This window comes from Patiria miniata, unplaced genomic scaffold (assembly GCF_015706575.1).
Source record: "Patiria miniata isolate m_02_andy unplaced genomic scaffold, ASM1570657v1 HiC_scaffold_6, whole genome shotgun sequence".
NCBI lineage: Eukaryota > Metazoa > Echinodermata > Asteroidea > Valvatida > Asterinidae > Patiria > Patiria miniata.
In genome coordinates, this window is record NW_024037073.1 from 5,275,671 (window position 1) to 5,291,101 (window position 15,431).

The following is a 15,431-nucleotide window of genomic DNA, read 5'->3' on the forward strand; positions in this document are numbered from 1 at the left end:
TTTTTAAAGTTCTCGATCAGAATGATGAACCAGTATTGATACTCTTCTTTCTCCGTTTAGGATATTTCTTTACAGCTAAATGTGTGTTAGTTTTGAAGCTCGTTTCGTATTTTTCTTGAGGATTATATTGTGTATTATTAGCAATATAGAAATCTGCATAGCTATTTCTTTCAAATACTGATATAGGAATTAATATTCGTAGAGACAAAATTTGAAATCTACACTTCTGTCATTTTATGTAAGATCAACTGAGAAGAAAACGATCGATTCAAAGATCTTTTCCACTTAATTCAAATGCGTGACCCATTTTCTTTTTTTCTGTGTGATTTGTGCCCATGCAATGGACAGCCGTGTTGGTCATTCAATGGTCAGATATTTAGCTTCTGGTAAAGAGGGCAGACAAAATTCCAACGTATATGAAAAAAAAATCTGCGATTTTACACGCAACAGGCTCGCTTGCGCGAGCTGGCTACATGACATTTTGTATGTCATCATAACCGTGGGCTGTACAGTCAGTCGGCTGGAGGTTCTCTATAGCTCAAACTGTCTTTTATAAAACGTAACCTATTTATGCTTTTAATCCGGGCTAAAAGTCAACACATTTAAAGAAACGGTAAATTTCATAAAGGAATCGTCATCTTGAATTTATTTCCGCGGAGTACCCGCGGGCCGACACGCGTATTAATTTTGTTTGTTTTCAAATCCACGCCGTCTAGCGAACAGATTGCAAAGGCACACAAATTACGAGTACAGCGCGGAGACTCCAAAGTCCAGCCTGCCAAGACGTTGGGACCTATAAGACGCCACTCAACGGCAAAAGGCCGGCCAGCAGGTACGGGCTTTTAACCAAACTGACAAATTTTGACAAATTATACTTCTTGGTTAAGAAGGCCAATTAAAGGGCTTGATGGGCGATCATCACAAATCAGTGTACTCGGGGACTGGTACCGGGGCACGGAGCTCCTTCCTAGGTCCTCCTGAAATGCGGGGGCCGGCAACAAAATAAGAGTCGAGTGCCGTCGCACACTTATTAATCTCCTGTAGTCCGAGGCGAAGGGGCCCGGTTTACAGCCCCGCGGACAATTCCGACTTTGCCTGGAAACTACAAAGTCGCTCCGGGGACAGGAATTACGGTAAAGTAGTCACAGGAAGAAGGAAAAATTCCCCAATCTGATTGTTTTTTTTTCTGAGTCGGTGCTCTCGAGGCAGTCGGTCGGTAAAAATAATGGTAAAAGTTTCAACTCTTACGAGTGCAGGACGAGTAGGGCTTAATACAATGCAAACTCGTTAGCCGACTACCGGTACTGTGCCCGCCTACGTGTTAGTGTATTTAGAGACTATTGTGTTTAGTACAGAAATGCTGCAGCAGCACTTAAATTCTTCAGCATCCTTTAAAGTATGAGATGTAATTTCTTTTCTTAATGATTAACCAACAACAACCGATTTTGGTTCTTTCTTAATATGTTGAAATGAATTATCTGGAAAATTGTATTCCGACTCGGTATGGAGGAGTTAATTGATTGATTGCTCTGATTTCATTTCGAAGCCAATCTCTGTCATTTTTTGTTGGTAACAATTTAATGAGTTCAGCTGTGGCGTATCCAGAGGGGGTGGGGGGATGGGGGAGAGTGTGGGTGGGGAGAGTGGGGGGTGGGGAGAGTGGGGGGTGGGGGAGGGGGACACCTTGTTCCCCCGGCGGAATTTTTTTGAATTTTTTTTTTCAGCAATTATTTCGATAATTGGTGAGATAGTTATTCTGACATCAATCCCCAAAAAGAAAGCCCTCTCAAAAACCATTACAATGCGCCGTGAAAATGGGCATATAATTTGCAGTACGCATAATAATGGTCAGTTTTGGAGAGCTCTTCTGTGGTCTCATGGTGTGGATTATCGACATCCTGATCTGTAGGCAATTCTGCAGGCTGGGGGTTCAAGTCCAGCCTGGTGTTTTTATTGCCTGTGTGCATGTCCACGGGCAAGACACTTTGTCACTGCTTGCTTTCTCCCAATACACCAAGGAGTAAAATGGGTACATGCCAGGCGCGGTTCTAGAACCAATAATTTTGGGGGGCTAGCACGGTGGATCCAGAATTTTTTCAGGGGGCCTGCTGAAATGTTGACCAGTTATTTTTTCCAGACACTTAGGCCTCCGAAAATCAATAAGTGGTGGTGGGGGGGGGGGGGGGGCGGCTCATGCCATATTTTCAATGGGGAGCGCCAATAAAATCATAAAATCATTCACACTATATTAACTAATGCATCCTTGTCACGGCTATTTCTTCTTTAGGGGGAGACCGTTCGCATGTACATCACAATCCTTCTTTTTGCTAATGCAATTTTTTTTTACGGAATTTATTTTGGGGGGGGCTAGACAAAATTTTGGGGGGCTACAGCCCCCCCCCCCCCACCCAGCCCCCCCCGTAGAACCGCGCCTGGTACATGCAGGGCATAGATATGTTTGAATTGGACGTTAGCGCCTGCAAAAGACTGGCTGCACGGAGCTGTAATTCTCCCCCAGGAGTGTTTTATAGCGCCGTGTTGAGCAGGGATAGCAATCATTACGTAGAAGCGTTTTGATCTTTGATAAAAGCACGATATAAATACCCATTATTATTATAGGTTTTCCCGGTTATTTTAAAACATTTTTTATTCAAATTCACCAAATCTAACATTCAATTTCGTCCGAGAGAAAAATTCACACGCTTTTACCAAAACAATGTAGTCATTTATTCAATTTCAAAGTTTGGTCACCCTTTTTAGTCACCGAGTCGAGAATATTCGTCATTACAGATCAAATTCGTCTAGGCTGTTGCTGAATGGCAACATTCAGAGATCAAATTCGTCTTTTAACAATCAATTTAAAAGTTGTATAAAGTAAATTAGTCAGGAGGGCTCTAAAGCATTTTCCTTGTGTTCCCCAAGCACAATATTGGCACTTACGATACATTCGCTCTTACGATATTTGGACCAAAGCAGAGTACTTAACTGAAAGAAGAGTCACCCAAACATTAAAGATTTAAAACCAAGATCACCAATACAACGTTATTTAAAATAAACAAAAGAAAAGAAAAAGAAATGTCAAAAGCCACAAATCGATAATCAATAAATCCTCGTGTAACATGCCTAAAATATTGAGTCTAACATATTTTAAGGTGAATCAAAAGAAATGACACATTTATGAAGAAATAAGGAAAGAAAGAAAAAGGAGAGATTTATTCTTCTTAGAGGCCTATACATGCATTTGAAGATATCGCTATGAAGTGTAACGAAATCGAAAAAAAATGTTTAAATTGTGTGGCATTAGACGAATTCGATTCGGCGTAGACGAGACGAAATTGAAAACTCCAGGTCGAAAATGTGTGCTCATTGTTTGAATACGTTTGGACAAAATTTGAAATTGGCTGACAACAGACGAAATTAAGAATTGCAAGTGCACTAAATCGATGTTGCTGTTGACGAATTTGAATACATGTATAAGAATCGGTGAATTCGAACAAAAAAATGTTTTAAAATAGCCGGGAAAACCTATAGTATAATATATAAAGCTTGTCATGCACCTAACATGGACCAAAATAAAATGAGCCCAAATCCCAGTTGCTTGACAAGGGTTTTTGAGCCCTGAAGAAAAACAACATAGGTTGGCCGTTATCAAGATCTTATGATATTGACAAAGTAACACTATTACCAGCTGTTATACACACATAGATAAACATGTTGTATCCTTATGCGTGGGCGAATCACAGGATCATGCACTTCGGCGCAGGAAGTCAATAATTAAAACATGGAGGAAGGGACACAAGATTAAGACAAGTTTCATTTTATCCAAGGTCGTGAACCTGAAACGCTAAGGGTGCAGACCAGTAAATCGGTCCGAAATTGCCTGCGCCGGCCAAATCACGATTTGCATGCCCTCAAAATTCTTCGGTATTTGAGCATGCTGTGGGCCATGAACTTGAGGGTTTGTAAAAAATATGGGTGGAAACCGTGCACAGGACTGGGAGCTTGCAGTTCTGTGTAATTTTGATGTAATTTGGACCCTAAAAGCGCTCTATTTTGCAATGGAGTGTAGGCATCGTTTTTCAAAATGGCGATGGGCTTCAGGACTATTTTCAGGGGTGATCATGTTCAGATGGAAATTTCTCCTAAAAGTCATCAGTTGACCCCCCGAAAATTGAAAAGAAAATGAAAGATGATGATATAAGCTTTAATTTGATGTGTGTCTCGAACACCTTGGAGAGTTGTGAGTATTTTTCCCGAATTTTTGAAGTGGGAGCATTTACCATTGGGGTCTATGGAAGTTTATTTACTGGTCTGCTACCCTAAGACCAAAAAGGCTCACGATTTAGCCGTCAAGAGCAGATGGACGTGGATCATTCCATATATTGGGTCCAATTTGTTTTCGTGTGCCTGTTACATCTGATACAAGATTTTGTAAATTCAGCAGGAAACATTCTTTATGCCTTCTGTCTCCAAGAGTGATTACATGTATGTGAAGCAAAGTCCATGCCCAACAAATAAAACATAGTTTGAAGTAAATTTTAATGATACTTGCAGGGCTAATTACACAGGCCATGTTGCAACAGGGACACACAAAAAGAATGTTGCACTCTTGGACCCCAAATTTATGGAACAACCCGTTTCTGTTTTAACGTTTAATCTTTCTGGTAATCAATTAAAGTGCTCAAGTTTTAAAGCACAGAGGCGCACAGCTTTTGCTAGTGCGGTCCCCACCGCCCTGTTCAACTTGTGAAGGAAACGCAGGCATCGCAAAGCATTGTGGGTAGGGCAGTTCATTCCTTAGGCGTGCTGACTGACAGGATCGCTGAGTCCGGGTCGCTGGTTGTACAAAATGCATCCAATGAGGGCGCTATATAGAGCGCTGGGGACGAGCGAAGCCGGGGGCGTAAACCAGCGGTGGAGGGAGGGTACCCATTCCCCCCCCCCCCCCCCCCCCCCCCCCCCCCCCCGCTTTTTGAAATTCGTTTAGGTCATAGGATCGCCAAACCTAGATGGGGGTTTTTTCTGAACAAAAACTCAATCATGATCAAGTTAAACAAAAAAATCATGACGTCCCTCTTGCCAGCAGTAGGAAAGTAGTCGCTATAAATTTTGAATGTCATCTTACAGGTATATAGAAAGTAGGCCTACATCATTCATCATTGCCCTAATCGTTACTTCTTTTGTCAGATATACTGGAAGTAACAGACAGCGATCCGAGGGAGGGAAGGGTGGGACCCCCCATGCCCCTTACTCTTTTGTATTTACCAAAATTTACCTAAGCCAGAAAGCGATCTCCTATTATGTGCGCTATATCTCAAAAGACATATATAGTTTCACGGTATATTGCACCGTGAATGATTCAATGAGAACGAAGTTTCTTCCAATGCTTGAACTGGTTGCATGCCGCTTAAATCAGCGGCTGCATGTGGATGGGTTCGAATGTAAAATTCAATGGAGTCGTCACTTCTTAAAAACTGAAATCCCAAGGTCAGCGAATTCGCCTCACTTATGTAATCATAAAAGGCTACAAGCATATACCTCGAGAGCAAGCGTTCCAGGATATTTTCGAGCACACAATTGCTGCGGGGCCTGTTTCTAACACTAATTGTCACTTACTTGGTGTTCATCATGTGGTGCTGTTCTTATGTTGGCACTTATGCTCACACTTCAATATGTATTGCCGGAAATACGTCAATAGACGTCAATACGGCAAGTCAAACGTTGGCTGCCAAGTCAGATGTACACAAATATTTTCTCTGTAAATCCAAGGCATTATTTCCTGTACCTCAGACCATTGAACATTTCGATCATCTCAAGACGAACGTAGGCCAATACATCTTTACAATATCTTATTGCATGGGGTGTGTGCATGATCCCATTCAGTTATTCATCTCAAACTCTTCTCACAAAATGTCCTCGCTGTAGGTTCTCCGAGGGATAAGAGTCATTACAAGTGAACTATCTGTTAACAGCGAACACGAAAACTAATACAAGTACACCAAAAATAATTAAACAGACTGAATTTTAAGCAGAGAGATATGAAGCCAAAAGCATGTTGTTCTGAAACCCAAACACTCGTTAAAGTCTCAAGTCATTCGTTTGGTTGTCGTGTTTCTCTGATTTCCCTGTAAAATACTTTCCACGCTGAGGATGGTTTATACACACTCGTCCTCAAAATGGCAATCTGATCCGCGCTGGATACCTGCAAAGAAAACAGAAATTAGAAAAGAGAAAACTTCTTTTCCTTTCTATATAAGCAGGTGTCGACTATTTCGTATCCTTATAAAAACCTAAACGATCATTGGTAAGTAAAAACCCTTTTATCGACCAGGAGTTTAAGTTTTTCTTGAGATTTAATTCAAATTCATCAAGAGATTTCCTCTTGAAAATGCTCAGCTGAGAAGGTCATCAGGAAAAGATGTAGGCCTACGTGTACGTGCAATCGCCGCCAAGCGTCTCCGCTGTCAGGCTGTCGGTGTCCAGTGCTTCGATTTACGAACCAACTTAATAAAATGAGACTCCGACTTTTGGCCACATAGTGAAAAAGAAGTCTGTTTCTAATTTTTGTTTTTGCCTTTTAAAGTGCCAGTTGTTTCTAGTTATATTTATTAATTTTCTATTTCCTGAATGTCTGTCCGTAATGGCGACTGTGGATCATTCTCGATGCTGGCCAAGAATCCGATACCAATTATCAGGACAACGATGTATATAATTATGTCACAGTAAGCATTCATCTTCGAAGAACTGCTTTTTCAGAAGAAAAACAGAACAATTACTATAAGCTGCAATTTAAATGATTTGAATGAAACAAATCCACAGCCAGGAATGGTGGGTAACGTTACGTAATCACTTTGAAAACGACGCCTACGTTGCTAATCATAACTGTTCCCCAATGTAGAAATACTAGGGGAATGAAGCGAAAGGACACAGCACCCAGACGCCCGCAAATCTTAGATGAACATCATTTTTCCCCAAAAATCATTTTTGGGATGACAGCACATCAAGGCTATAACGTGAATCATACTATTGGCTTACTATTGGAAACGAGGTTGGAAATAAAGTAAGCTCTTTGGACGAGGTTGATGAAATACCGCTTTGTAGTAGTACATGCCACTGTTATAGCGCCCTCTGTTGTAAATCCTGGATCATCCAGTAAGTCCAGTTATCCAGTAATTTGCAGGTGGAAGTTGCAGAATAAGTCCATAAATGACTGGAGTATTTTCTCGAGATCATGGGTCATGCACCTTAGAACTTTTAATTCCGCGTGGTTGTTAACAAGGTGAGAAGATTCTACGGCGAATAGGAAGTGAAAAAGCAGTCTAGATTTAAAATTCAGAAAACAACGTTTTTCAGGAATTTTTTTAGCAAACACACAAAAAGTCATGTGTATGAGAGCACGGATCCTCTGATCTGTGATGAGAGCAACATAATTATGAGTATGGGACTAAATAGCATCTTCCATTAGAGGGCGCTTTTCAAAGCGTACTATCACCGCAGACATGAGCAAGTTCGGTTGCTGACATTTTGTCAATTTGCGATTTTAATAGCGCATAATTTCGTGGTCTGTTTTTCACTCGAGCGCGTCTAGTCGATGACAAATGTAGTTAGTAACAGGCCTTCACATTGCTAACGAAGCAAACGTCGGCACGTCATGTTTTTTATTTTCATTATTTTCTCTATATAACTTTTATGCAATAAATAATTAATTATTTAATGTGCAACTGAGATGTATTATTATTGAACACTGTTGAATAAAACCTACAACTTATTGTTAATGTTAACTGTGATATATAACAAAAGTTTCCAAAACTTGCCCTAGTTTACCTCTCCGCCATCTTGAAACTGTGACGTAAATCGCGAATTGACTAGAGACACAGTGCTCCGGGGCTAGGTTGATCCAGTTGGACTAGCTAGTCAAACCACACAGCGTTCGAGTGAAATATATATTATGGTTAAGTCTAGTCGACTCAAGTCACCCAACCGAACTTGTTCATTATAAACGCTCATGGACAGTATCGGACATAGGTGGGGCTCTATTGAGCGATTTAGTAGTTCCGACGTCGATAGAAATAATTACGGGTAAAGGGTTTTATTTGAATCACGTGATATATTTCCCGTACTATATCAGTGGCGTGTCAGTGACGTAATGGTGGGTGGGGGCATGGAGGATCCCTCCCTCTGCTCCGTTTGAGGCAAGTGCCCTCCTCCCTCCCCCGTGCCCACGCCCAGAATTTGAAGAAGACAGTAATAGCTTTGTTATTGTTTGAAACTATGACCAAACAACCAATTGTATTCCTCCCTCATGAAATGAGGACCTTACTATACTTTAAGCCTATGGACAATAAGTAGTTCAGACATCCCTTAAAAGTGAGTTTTGATAAACACTAAAAATGTTACTAAAAATTCGAATGTCACTAAAAATAAACTAATGCGCGCATCACGTAAGAACGTGTTCAACGCCAGTGGCAATCAGTGTCATTGAATTATAGGAGGCAATTTTTATAATGAATAGTGAATGCCCTTAAGATAAAAAAAACCCAAAAAACAATACGCTATAGAAAATGGTGGAGGCATTCATCCATTAGCCCGTGTTAAGCCAACCGTTCAAGGTTTAGCATCAATTCTTGAATGGCATCACTTGACCTGCAACTGCCAAGTAACAGTTCAAGAGAACTGTTGCGTTCACGCGTTATGTGAGCTTCATCCAGAACTCAGTCTGCAACAAGACGATGCGGCATGGCAGAGCGACGACTTGTATTGGCGGTGGTCTTTGTTGGTAAGAGTAAATAAAGACAGAAATATTCTTAACAGTTCATTTTGTGGTGAACCTCTCACGGCTAAAACAGATACTGAATTCGAGTATGTTTGGTCGTGATAAACCTGCAAAAAAAATTGGAGCATTTGCATTTATCCCAAAATTAAACTACGTAATTACTATCAAAAAGGTCGTACTGGTGATAAACAACCCGTGAAGTTATCCCGTCTGGTTTGCGTCATTTAGAAGAAATCAAGAAATGAGATTTGAAGGTTTGGAAAGTTTGGTGGAAAGATACTAAGACAAGATAATTTTGCGGTAGCACCATGTGAATAAATCTCTTTTGTGAGTATGTGTGGTTCTGAAAAGAACCGGAGGGACTCAACGTTTCGAACAGTATGCTCTGCCCGTCGTTAGGAGAATGAGGGATTCCAACGAAATGTAGGCGATTTCCTTATCAAGAAATGTAGGCGATTTCCTTAACCAACGATCATTCAACTGACTGATTTTTGAAAATGAAGAGTGCTATGCTATTGACGCAATCGTGTTTCGTGATCAAAAGGCTGCGGATGGTTTATCGCTATTTTCTCGCAATGTGTGATATCCACTGCGCTGAAACTTCAACGGTTTGCGTTTTGAATTACGTTTCTTCTTTGGATTTTGATTGGTGTTATTATTGGAAACGAACAAAATGCATATTAAGCAAGTGATAATTATGCCTTGAAGCATAAAAACGGAAGATAATGCATAGTTTTCTGCCCATACAAAGCTCAATAGCTCAATTGCTCATCACTAACAACTTTAACCCTAACTCCCTAGCATCTTTTACGAGGACTGGACCAAGTCCATCAAAATCCATCAATCACTGTGCGTCCAATACAAAACTGTACATGACATAATGGAATCCACCACTGACACACTGTTTGACATTCATGGACTTGCTATATACACATGGCTTTGATCACAATAGCAGTATAGGAAGTTAGGCAAAATCAATCGGATACCCCTAGCACTGCTTCAGGCCTTTTTAGGCCCAAATCCATCATACGCCATCATTATTTAGTCAAACAAGGCCTACTAGACCAAGTCCCCAAAATCCACCCAAATGGGGGGATGGATTTTGATGGAGTTGGGGTGGTTGGGTTAATGGTAGCTTACCATTTTGCCATTGTGTTTGTTTCAAAAGGCAGTTTTGCGGTAATGGTGGCTGATGGGATGGTGTGCTACTTGGGGAACGAGCCGGATTCAAACGGCACCGTCCAATGGGTGCTGCCCTACCGAGACCCGTGCGAGTGCAAGGAGATACGGCTCGGTAGCTTCAACACCCGAGCACCGAGCCGGCCCTTCACTCCCACTTACTTCAACTTGACGGCAGTGGCAGTGGGAGATTTGAACGCGGTTCTCAAGCTTGTGGACTGCAAACCAGGTAGAAAAATATTTCTATTTTTTTCCCGATATTTCTATTGCCTTCTTTTTAAGAAAACGTCTTCATTAATATGAACAGAAGTAAAAAGCGTCTCCAGTGTTTGGGTCTAAAGGACGTTAAAACAAATTCTGGAGGAAAAAAGGCCCACTTTATTTACGTTGGTTGATGAAAGTAGGAAGGATACTAGCGGTTGTGAGGTGGTGCTTTCATTCCCTAAAATTAGAATAAAATTCAATAGAAATGGGCAAAATATCGCTGACGAAAAGGTTGCCCCCCCCCCCATTTTATTACAGGTATCCGTGTATCAACGAATGATTCTTAGACGATAATTATATAGTCAGCCTGCATATGCAAGTCAAGTTAGGTCTATTGTTACCAATATTTTTGATTTCGACTAGATCGATGTATAGAAGATTTTGAAGCACAGTAGTTCATTATGAAATGAATTCAGCCGTTCGGTGGTTTTTTTTAACAAAGGATGAGGACAATGTCCTCCGCAGTGCGTGGTACTGTGAAAGAAACGCGACGCGACAGTTAAAGAGATCATGCCATACAGTAATTACCTATGCAGGAACATAGTTTGTGCAAATTTTTGTTTTCTCCTCTAAAACTACTTGACAACCCTTTTGGGTAAATTTAATTGAAAAATGAACTTGTTTAAACTTTTAAAACATGTTATGCTTTTTCTGACCACTGAGGGCGCTGTTGATGTGAAGTCATTTCAGGAAAGCACTGTTGTTAGTTTAGTGGATTTCTGTTCAAATTGTGAACCCAAAAATGTGCTCATTGAAAACATTTGTGAGAAAAGTTTGCTCAATGACTACCGTATTACACTGTCATGTACTGAGACAACAACGAATCGCCAACGAAAACCGAATTTACGACAGCAAAATATCCAATGGTTAAAGGGAAAATACAACATTTGCAAACATTATAAGAAATAAAACTACCAAAATATATTGAAATACCTTGCTGGACTGTTAGTGAATGACAGTCTAAAGCATCCTGTAAAATCATGGCACCTCGTATACTGTCATTTTAAAAAAAAAGTGTTATTTTCGTGTCAATTTCCATCGCTGGTCGGCCGACCAGCGTTGGAAAAAACTGGCTTTTTTCAAATACTGGCCCAGTTGACCATATTTAGTTAGTCTGGTTTTGTTTGCAATCGATCACACACCTGTGTACGGGTACAAGCCATCTAGACTGGTTCCATGACCTTACAATTCTCCAACGTCAATAAATTGCTCCGTTTCATCTTAAATGGAGCCAGGGAACCAGACTACAGGAAAATGATTGTGTTTCTTGGTTTTTATAGCATCTACGAACCCAAAACGTAAAAAATTGTGCACAAGTCTAGTGGAAATGTCGTGTACCATCGTCAGTTATCAACACTATATTGTGGCACCATAGCCTTGACCAAGGCTGTGGACAAGGCTAGTGGCACTACTGGTCATACACTGCTTGGCGTCAGTACCCGACCAAATACGTTTTTCTTGAATAATTCATTAGTTTTAATGGGAAAAATATCCGTCTTCATAACTACTTCAATACTTTTCATTCGAAAATTATCATTATTGTTATTATTTATTTATCTCTGGTAAGGAAACCGAGGATTTCTCACAAGCCCCCTTGGCACTCAGGCGCGGACGGATGGGGGGGGGGGGGTCTGTCATTTCATAGAAATTCCTTACAAATAATGCGCCCCCCCCCCTGCTCTGACACCCAAAACACTATATTGGTTATAATGTCCGTCTCAGCTCTGTGAACAAAATACGGACAGAGCCAGCTTGGTTTAGCTGTTCTGTAATATAGTGTTAATAATCTTCGGATTAGAATAGCGCCCCCGTTGAAAGTATGCTACGAGCCCCCCTCCCCCCCCCCCCCCCATATTGATTTTCGGAGGCCAAGTGTCCGGGGAAAAAACACTAGTCTACATTGCAGATATGTTTGCTGATGAAAGCATCCCAGCCTTCTTTTTACCTAGTTCTTCAGTTCATCTTCACCAGACTCGTGGTTCAGCTAAAGGGAATCTTTTTGTGAAACCAAGTAGAACTGAGGTTTTTTTTTTAATAAAGAGTGTCTTTCAAGAAGGGGTCCTATGCTGGAATGGTTTAAATACAGAACTTTAACAGTCAGCCAGTTTTTCATCTTTTTGTAAAAAACTAAAAAATGGTATTACTGATTTATACACCACTTAATTTATTTGTATTTTATTTTTTATTGTTTTTATTTCTTTAATCCAAATTTATTGATCTCTATAGTGCCACGTCTCACTCGTGCATAACATGTCCTTGTCCCCATTATTTCTTTGTATGTTTGTCCTTGTGCCAGTATATTGTTTTGTTTTTGTCTTCATAGGGAAGAACAAAAAACAATTGCTTCTCCGAATCTCCTTTTTTCCTACATGTTAACTTCACTTTATTTGTTTATTATATATTGCTATAAACAATTTCTTTTAAACAAGGTGCAGTGTAAATGATGAGAATTGTTATAACATTTTTTTCCAATGATGTTGACATGAAATAAATGTATCTGAACTGAACTGAAAACCCCCCTTGCAAAAATTCCTGGATCCGCCCCTGGCACTGTAGCTCGCAAACCTGAAGAAACCTGTAGAGAGGAGACAATAAGAAGAGATTACAGTTTTAGAGGTGGGAGGAAAAGTCCAGATTAAGAATATTCTGGGTAAAAGCACACGGAATCCAGTAGGGGCTAAAAAACCCAATCTACAGCCTCTGGTGGGATTCGAACCCGCGTCACGAGGAAAGTACCGCTACGCCAACCCGACTCCCCTACCTATAGGCTCATGAAACAAAAGGCACACAGGAGGTATGAGACATGCCAAATGAAATGCTAATAGCAGCTTTGGGATGACGTCATGGATTTAGAAAAATAGTTTTGTTGTATGTTTAGTCATGAAAAAAAGATAAATAAATCTACATATTTGTTATAAAAATAACTAGTGTACCACGGAGGAATGTCGTCGTCAAGCCACAGTAGCAAGATGGCAAATGAGATTAAAGGGCACGTAATGTAATGTTTTAAATGCAATCCCTGAGAGTTTACCTCGCGCACACGCGCACTTCAAACGGAAACAAAATGAACAAATGATAGGCCTTTACTCTACCTTTAAAGAAGTGTACTTTTCAATAACATTATTCAAAGAGGGGTGTCAAATAGTTCTCATACATCTAAGAGGTGGAGAATGTTGCACAGAATATGTTTCTATTTTAACAAGTTTTTCATTCAAATTCACCAATTCAGACAATTCTAATATTCAGTTTCCCTCGTAAACAATTTCACATAGTTTTTGCAAAAGCAATATATCTTTCAATTTTTTAAGTTTGGTCATCTTATTTAGGTACTTGTTCAAGAATATTCGTCATTCCATATTGAACTCGTCTCAGCTATTGCCCAATATGACAGCATTTAGAGATCAAATTCGTCACATAGAAATTATATTAATCAATTAAAATATTGTGTTAAATAAAAATTAGTCTGGCGAGTGCTTATCTTCCTCGTGTCATCGGGCACAAATTCGGCTTCTGCTGCAGATGTCTCAGTGAAATAAGACGAAATTTAACAAATACTAGTTTGGTATATAGGACGAATTTGTTTTCTGGAAAACGCGCTTTGGCGTAGACGAGACAAACTCCTGGACGAATAATATGTACGTGCGCTCATGGTTTTAATTTGCATGAACTAAAATTGTCTTGTTTTTCTTTAAACAAACAAGTTAATTTTGTTATCGGACATGTTATTATTCCGTTCTTTAGGGTGCCACATCTTCGAGACAAGCGGCTATGTGTATAACTACAAGTTTGCAGCGCTCCCTCGATCTACCGATGGGGGAGTTCTTGTCAGATTCGCCGTGCGCGTTGATTATGACGTCCACATCGCTCTCACCGGACAGAACGCCGACTCCCTCAAAATGTACGAAATCATCATCGGCGGATGGACTGACACGAAGTCGGCGATTCGTCGGAAGAAGCAAGGAACAGCACTAACAACACGTTACGAGTCGGCGGGATGGCTGGACGGGCAGACCTACATGGATTTCTGGGTCAGCGCATCCCCTGGTACCGGCACTGCCGACTTGACCATCGCGGTCGGTCGAGGCTCGGACACCGCGCCTTTCATGAGTTACGTGGATAGCTCTCCGCTACCGGTGACCCACTTGGGGTTTAGCCTGTGGGGCTCGTCGTTGGTCGGCCAATTCAAGTTCTGTGGCCTTAATTTAGTTTCCGATTCTTAACTTTAGTAATGGCAGTTATGTTCGAATGCACCCAGCTTGACTATACCATGAGGGTATTAAGGCTATAAGAATACCTTAAAATCTTGTTTTATGGTTAGGCTATAAGGATATGCATAAAACATATCAAAAAATCAAAAGTTCTTAGCATTTCATTCTGATAAACGACACACCAAAAATCTGTAGGTTCCAACAATAAAAACGCAATGAAAGAATGTTTAAAGTAGCATATTACAAGCTTTTCGTTATCAAAATTCGGCTTGTTGTACATCGTCAATCTAGGGCATATGCTTTTGGTGATCAAACTTGATTCGGCTCGTTGTTACATCGTCAATCTAGGGTCTATGCCTGCATTGGAGCATAGAGCAAGGAGCATCACGATTAGTTTAATAGACTCAGTTGTTCATGGAGTCGGCCATATCAAATTGAAAGCGAGAAAACCTCTCTTTTTTTGGAACTTGCAAGTAGAAATGAAGGCAATGATATGAACGTTCATTACAAATATGCTCAGTGTGATTGAAATGTTAATTTATAACGGAAGAAGAAATTCTAAACTTCATGTCAGTGAACAAAATCGCCGTCATCAATGCCGAAACGTCAATACTGGTTACTGGTAAAGCTGACCTGAAAGTCGGGAAGAAATCGTTCGAAAACGTCCCCAAATCTATGTATTTTTCTCAATTTCTAGGAACCCCTCAATTTGTTATTTCACAAGTAGTTGAACACTTGTATCATTTAAGTATATTCCGAATTTCAGCTTAATCTGTTGTTGCTAACGCTTGTGTTAAACCTTGAACTATCTCCAAGGAAAACTTTCGACGAGTATTTTTTTTGCCGCCAAACTCGCGTGCATGGTTTTCAGGTTGGCCGATTTTGGGACGACAATGCTGACGAAGCGCATATTAGCATATTCATTAGCTTCACTCGGCGTGACTTCGCGTGGGGGTCTTGGTATCGACCAATGGAAGCAGGCAAAAAGGGTGATATTTAGTAGTTAA

The 15,431-nt window shown here is 40.5% G+C and overlaps 1 protein-coding gene across 1 annotated transcript; it reads left to right on the top strand.

Moving 5' to 3' along the window:
* The first annotated feature begins 8,673 nt into the window (after positions 1–8,673).
* Positions 8,674–14,529, top strand: LOC119743535. The gene is made up of 3 exons (XM_038219958.1): positions 8,674–8,776; positions 9,942–10,181; positions 13,958–14,529. The coding sequence occupies exons 1-3, from the start codon at positions 8,737–8,739 to the stop codon at positions 14,434–14,436; spliced, it is 759 nt and encodes a 252-aa protein (XP_038075886.1). The 5' UTR covers positions 8,674–8,736; the 3' UTR covers positions 14,437–14,529.
* Positions 14,530–15,431: the final 902 nt, after the last annotated feature.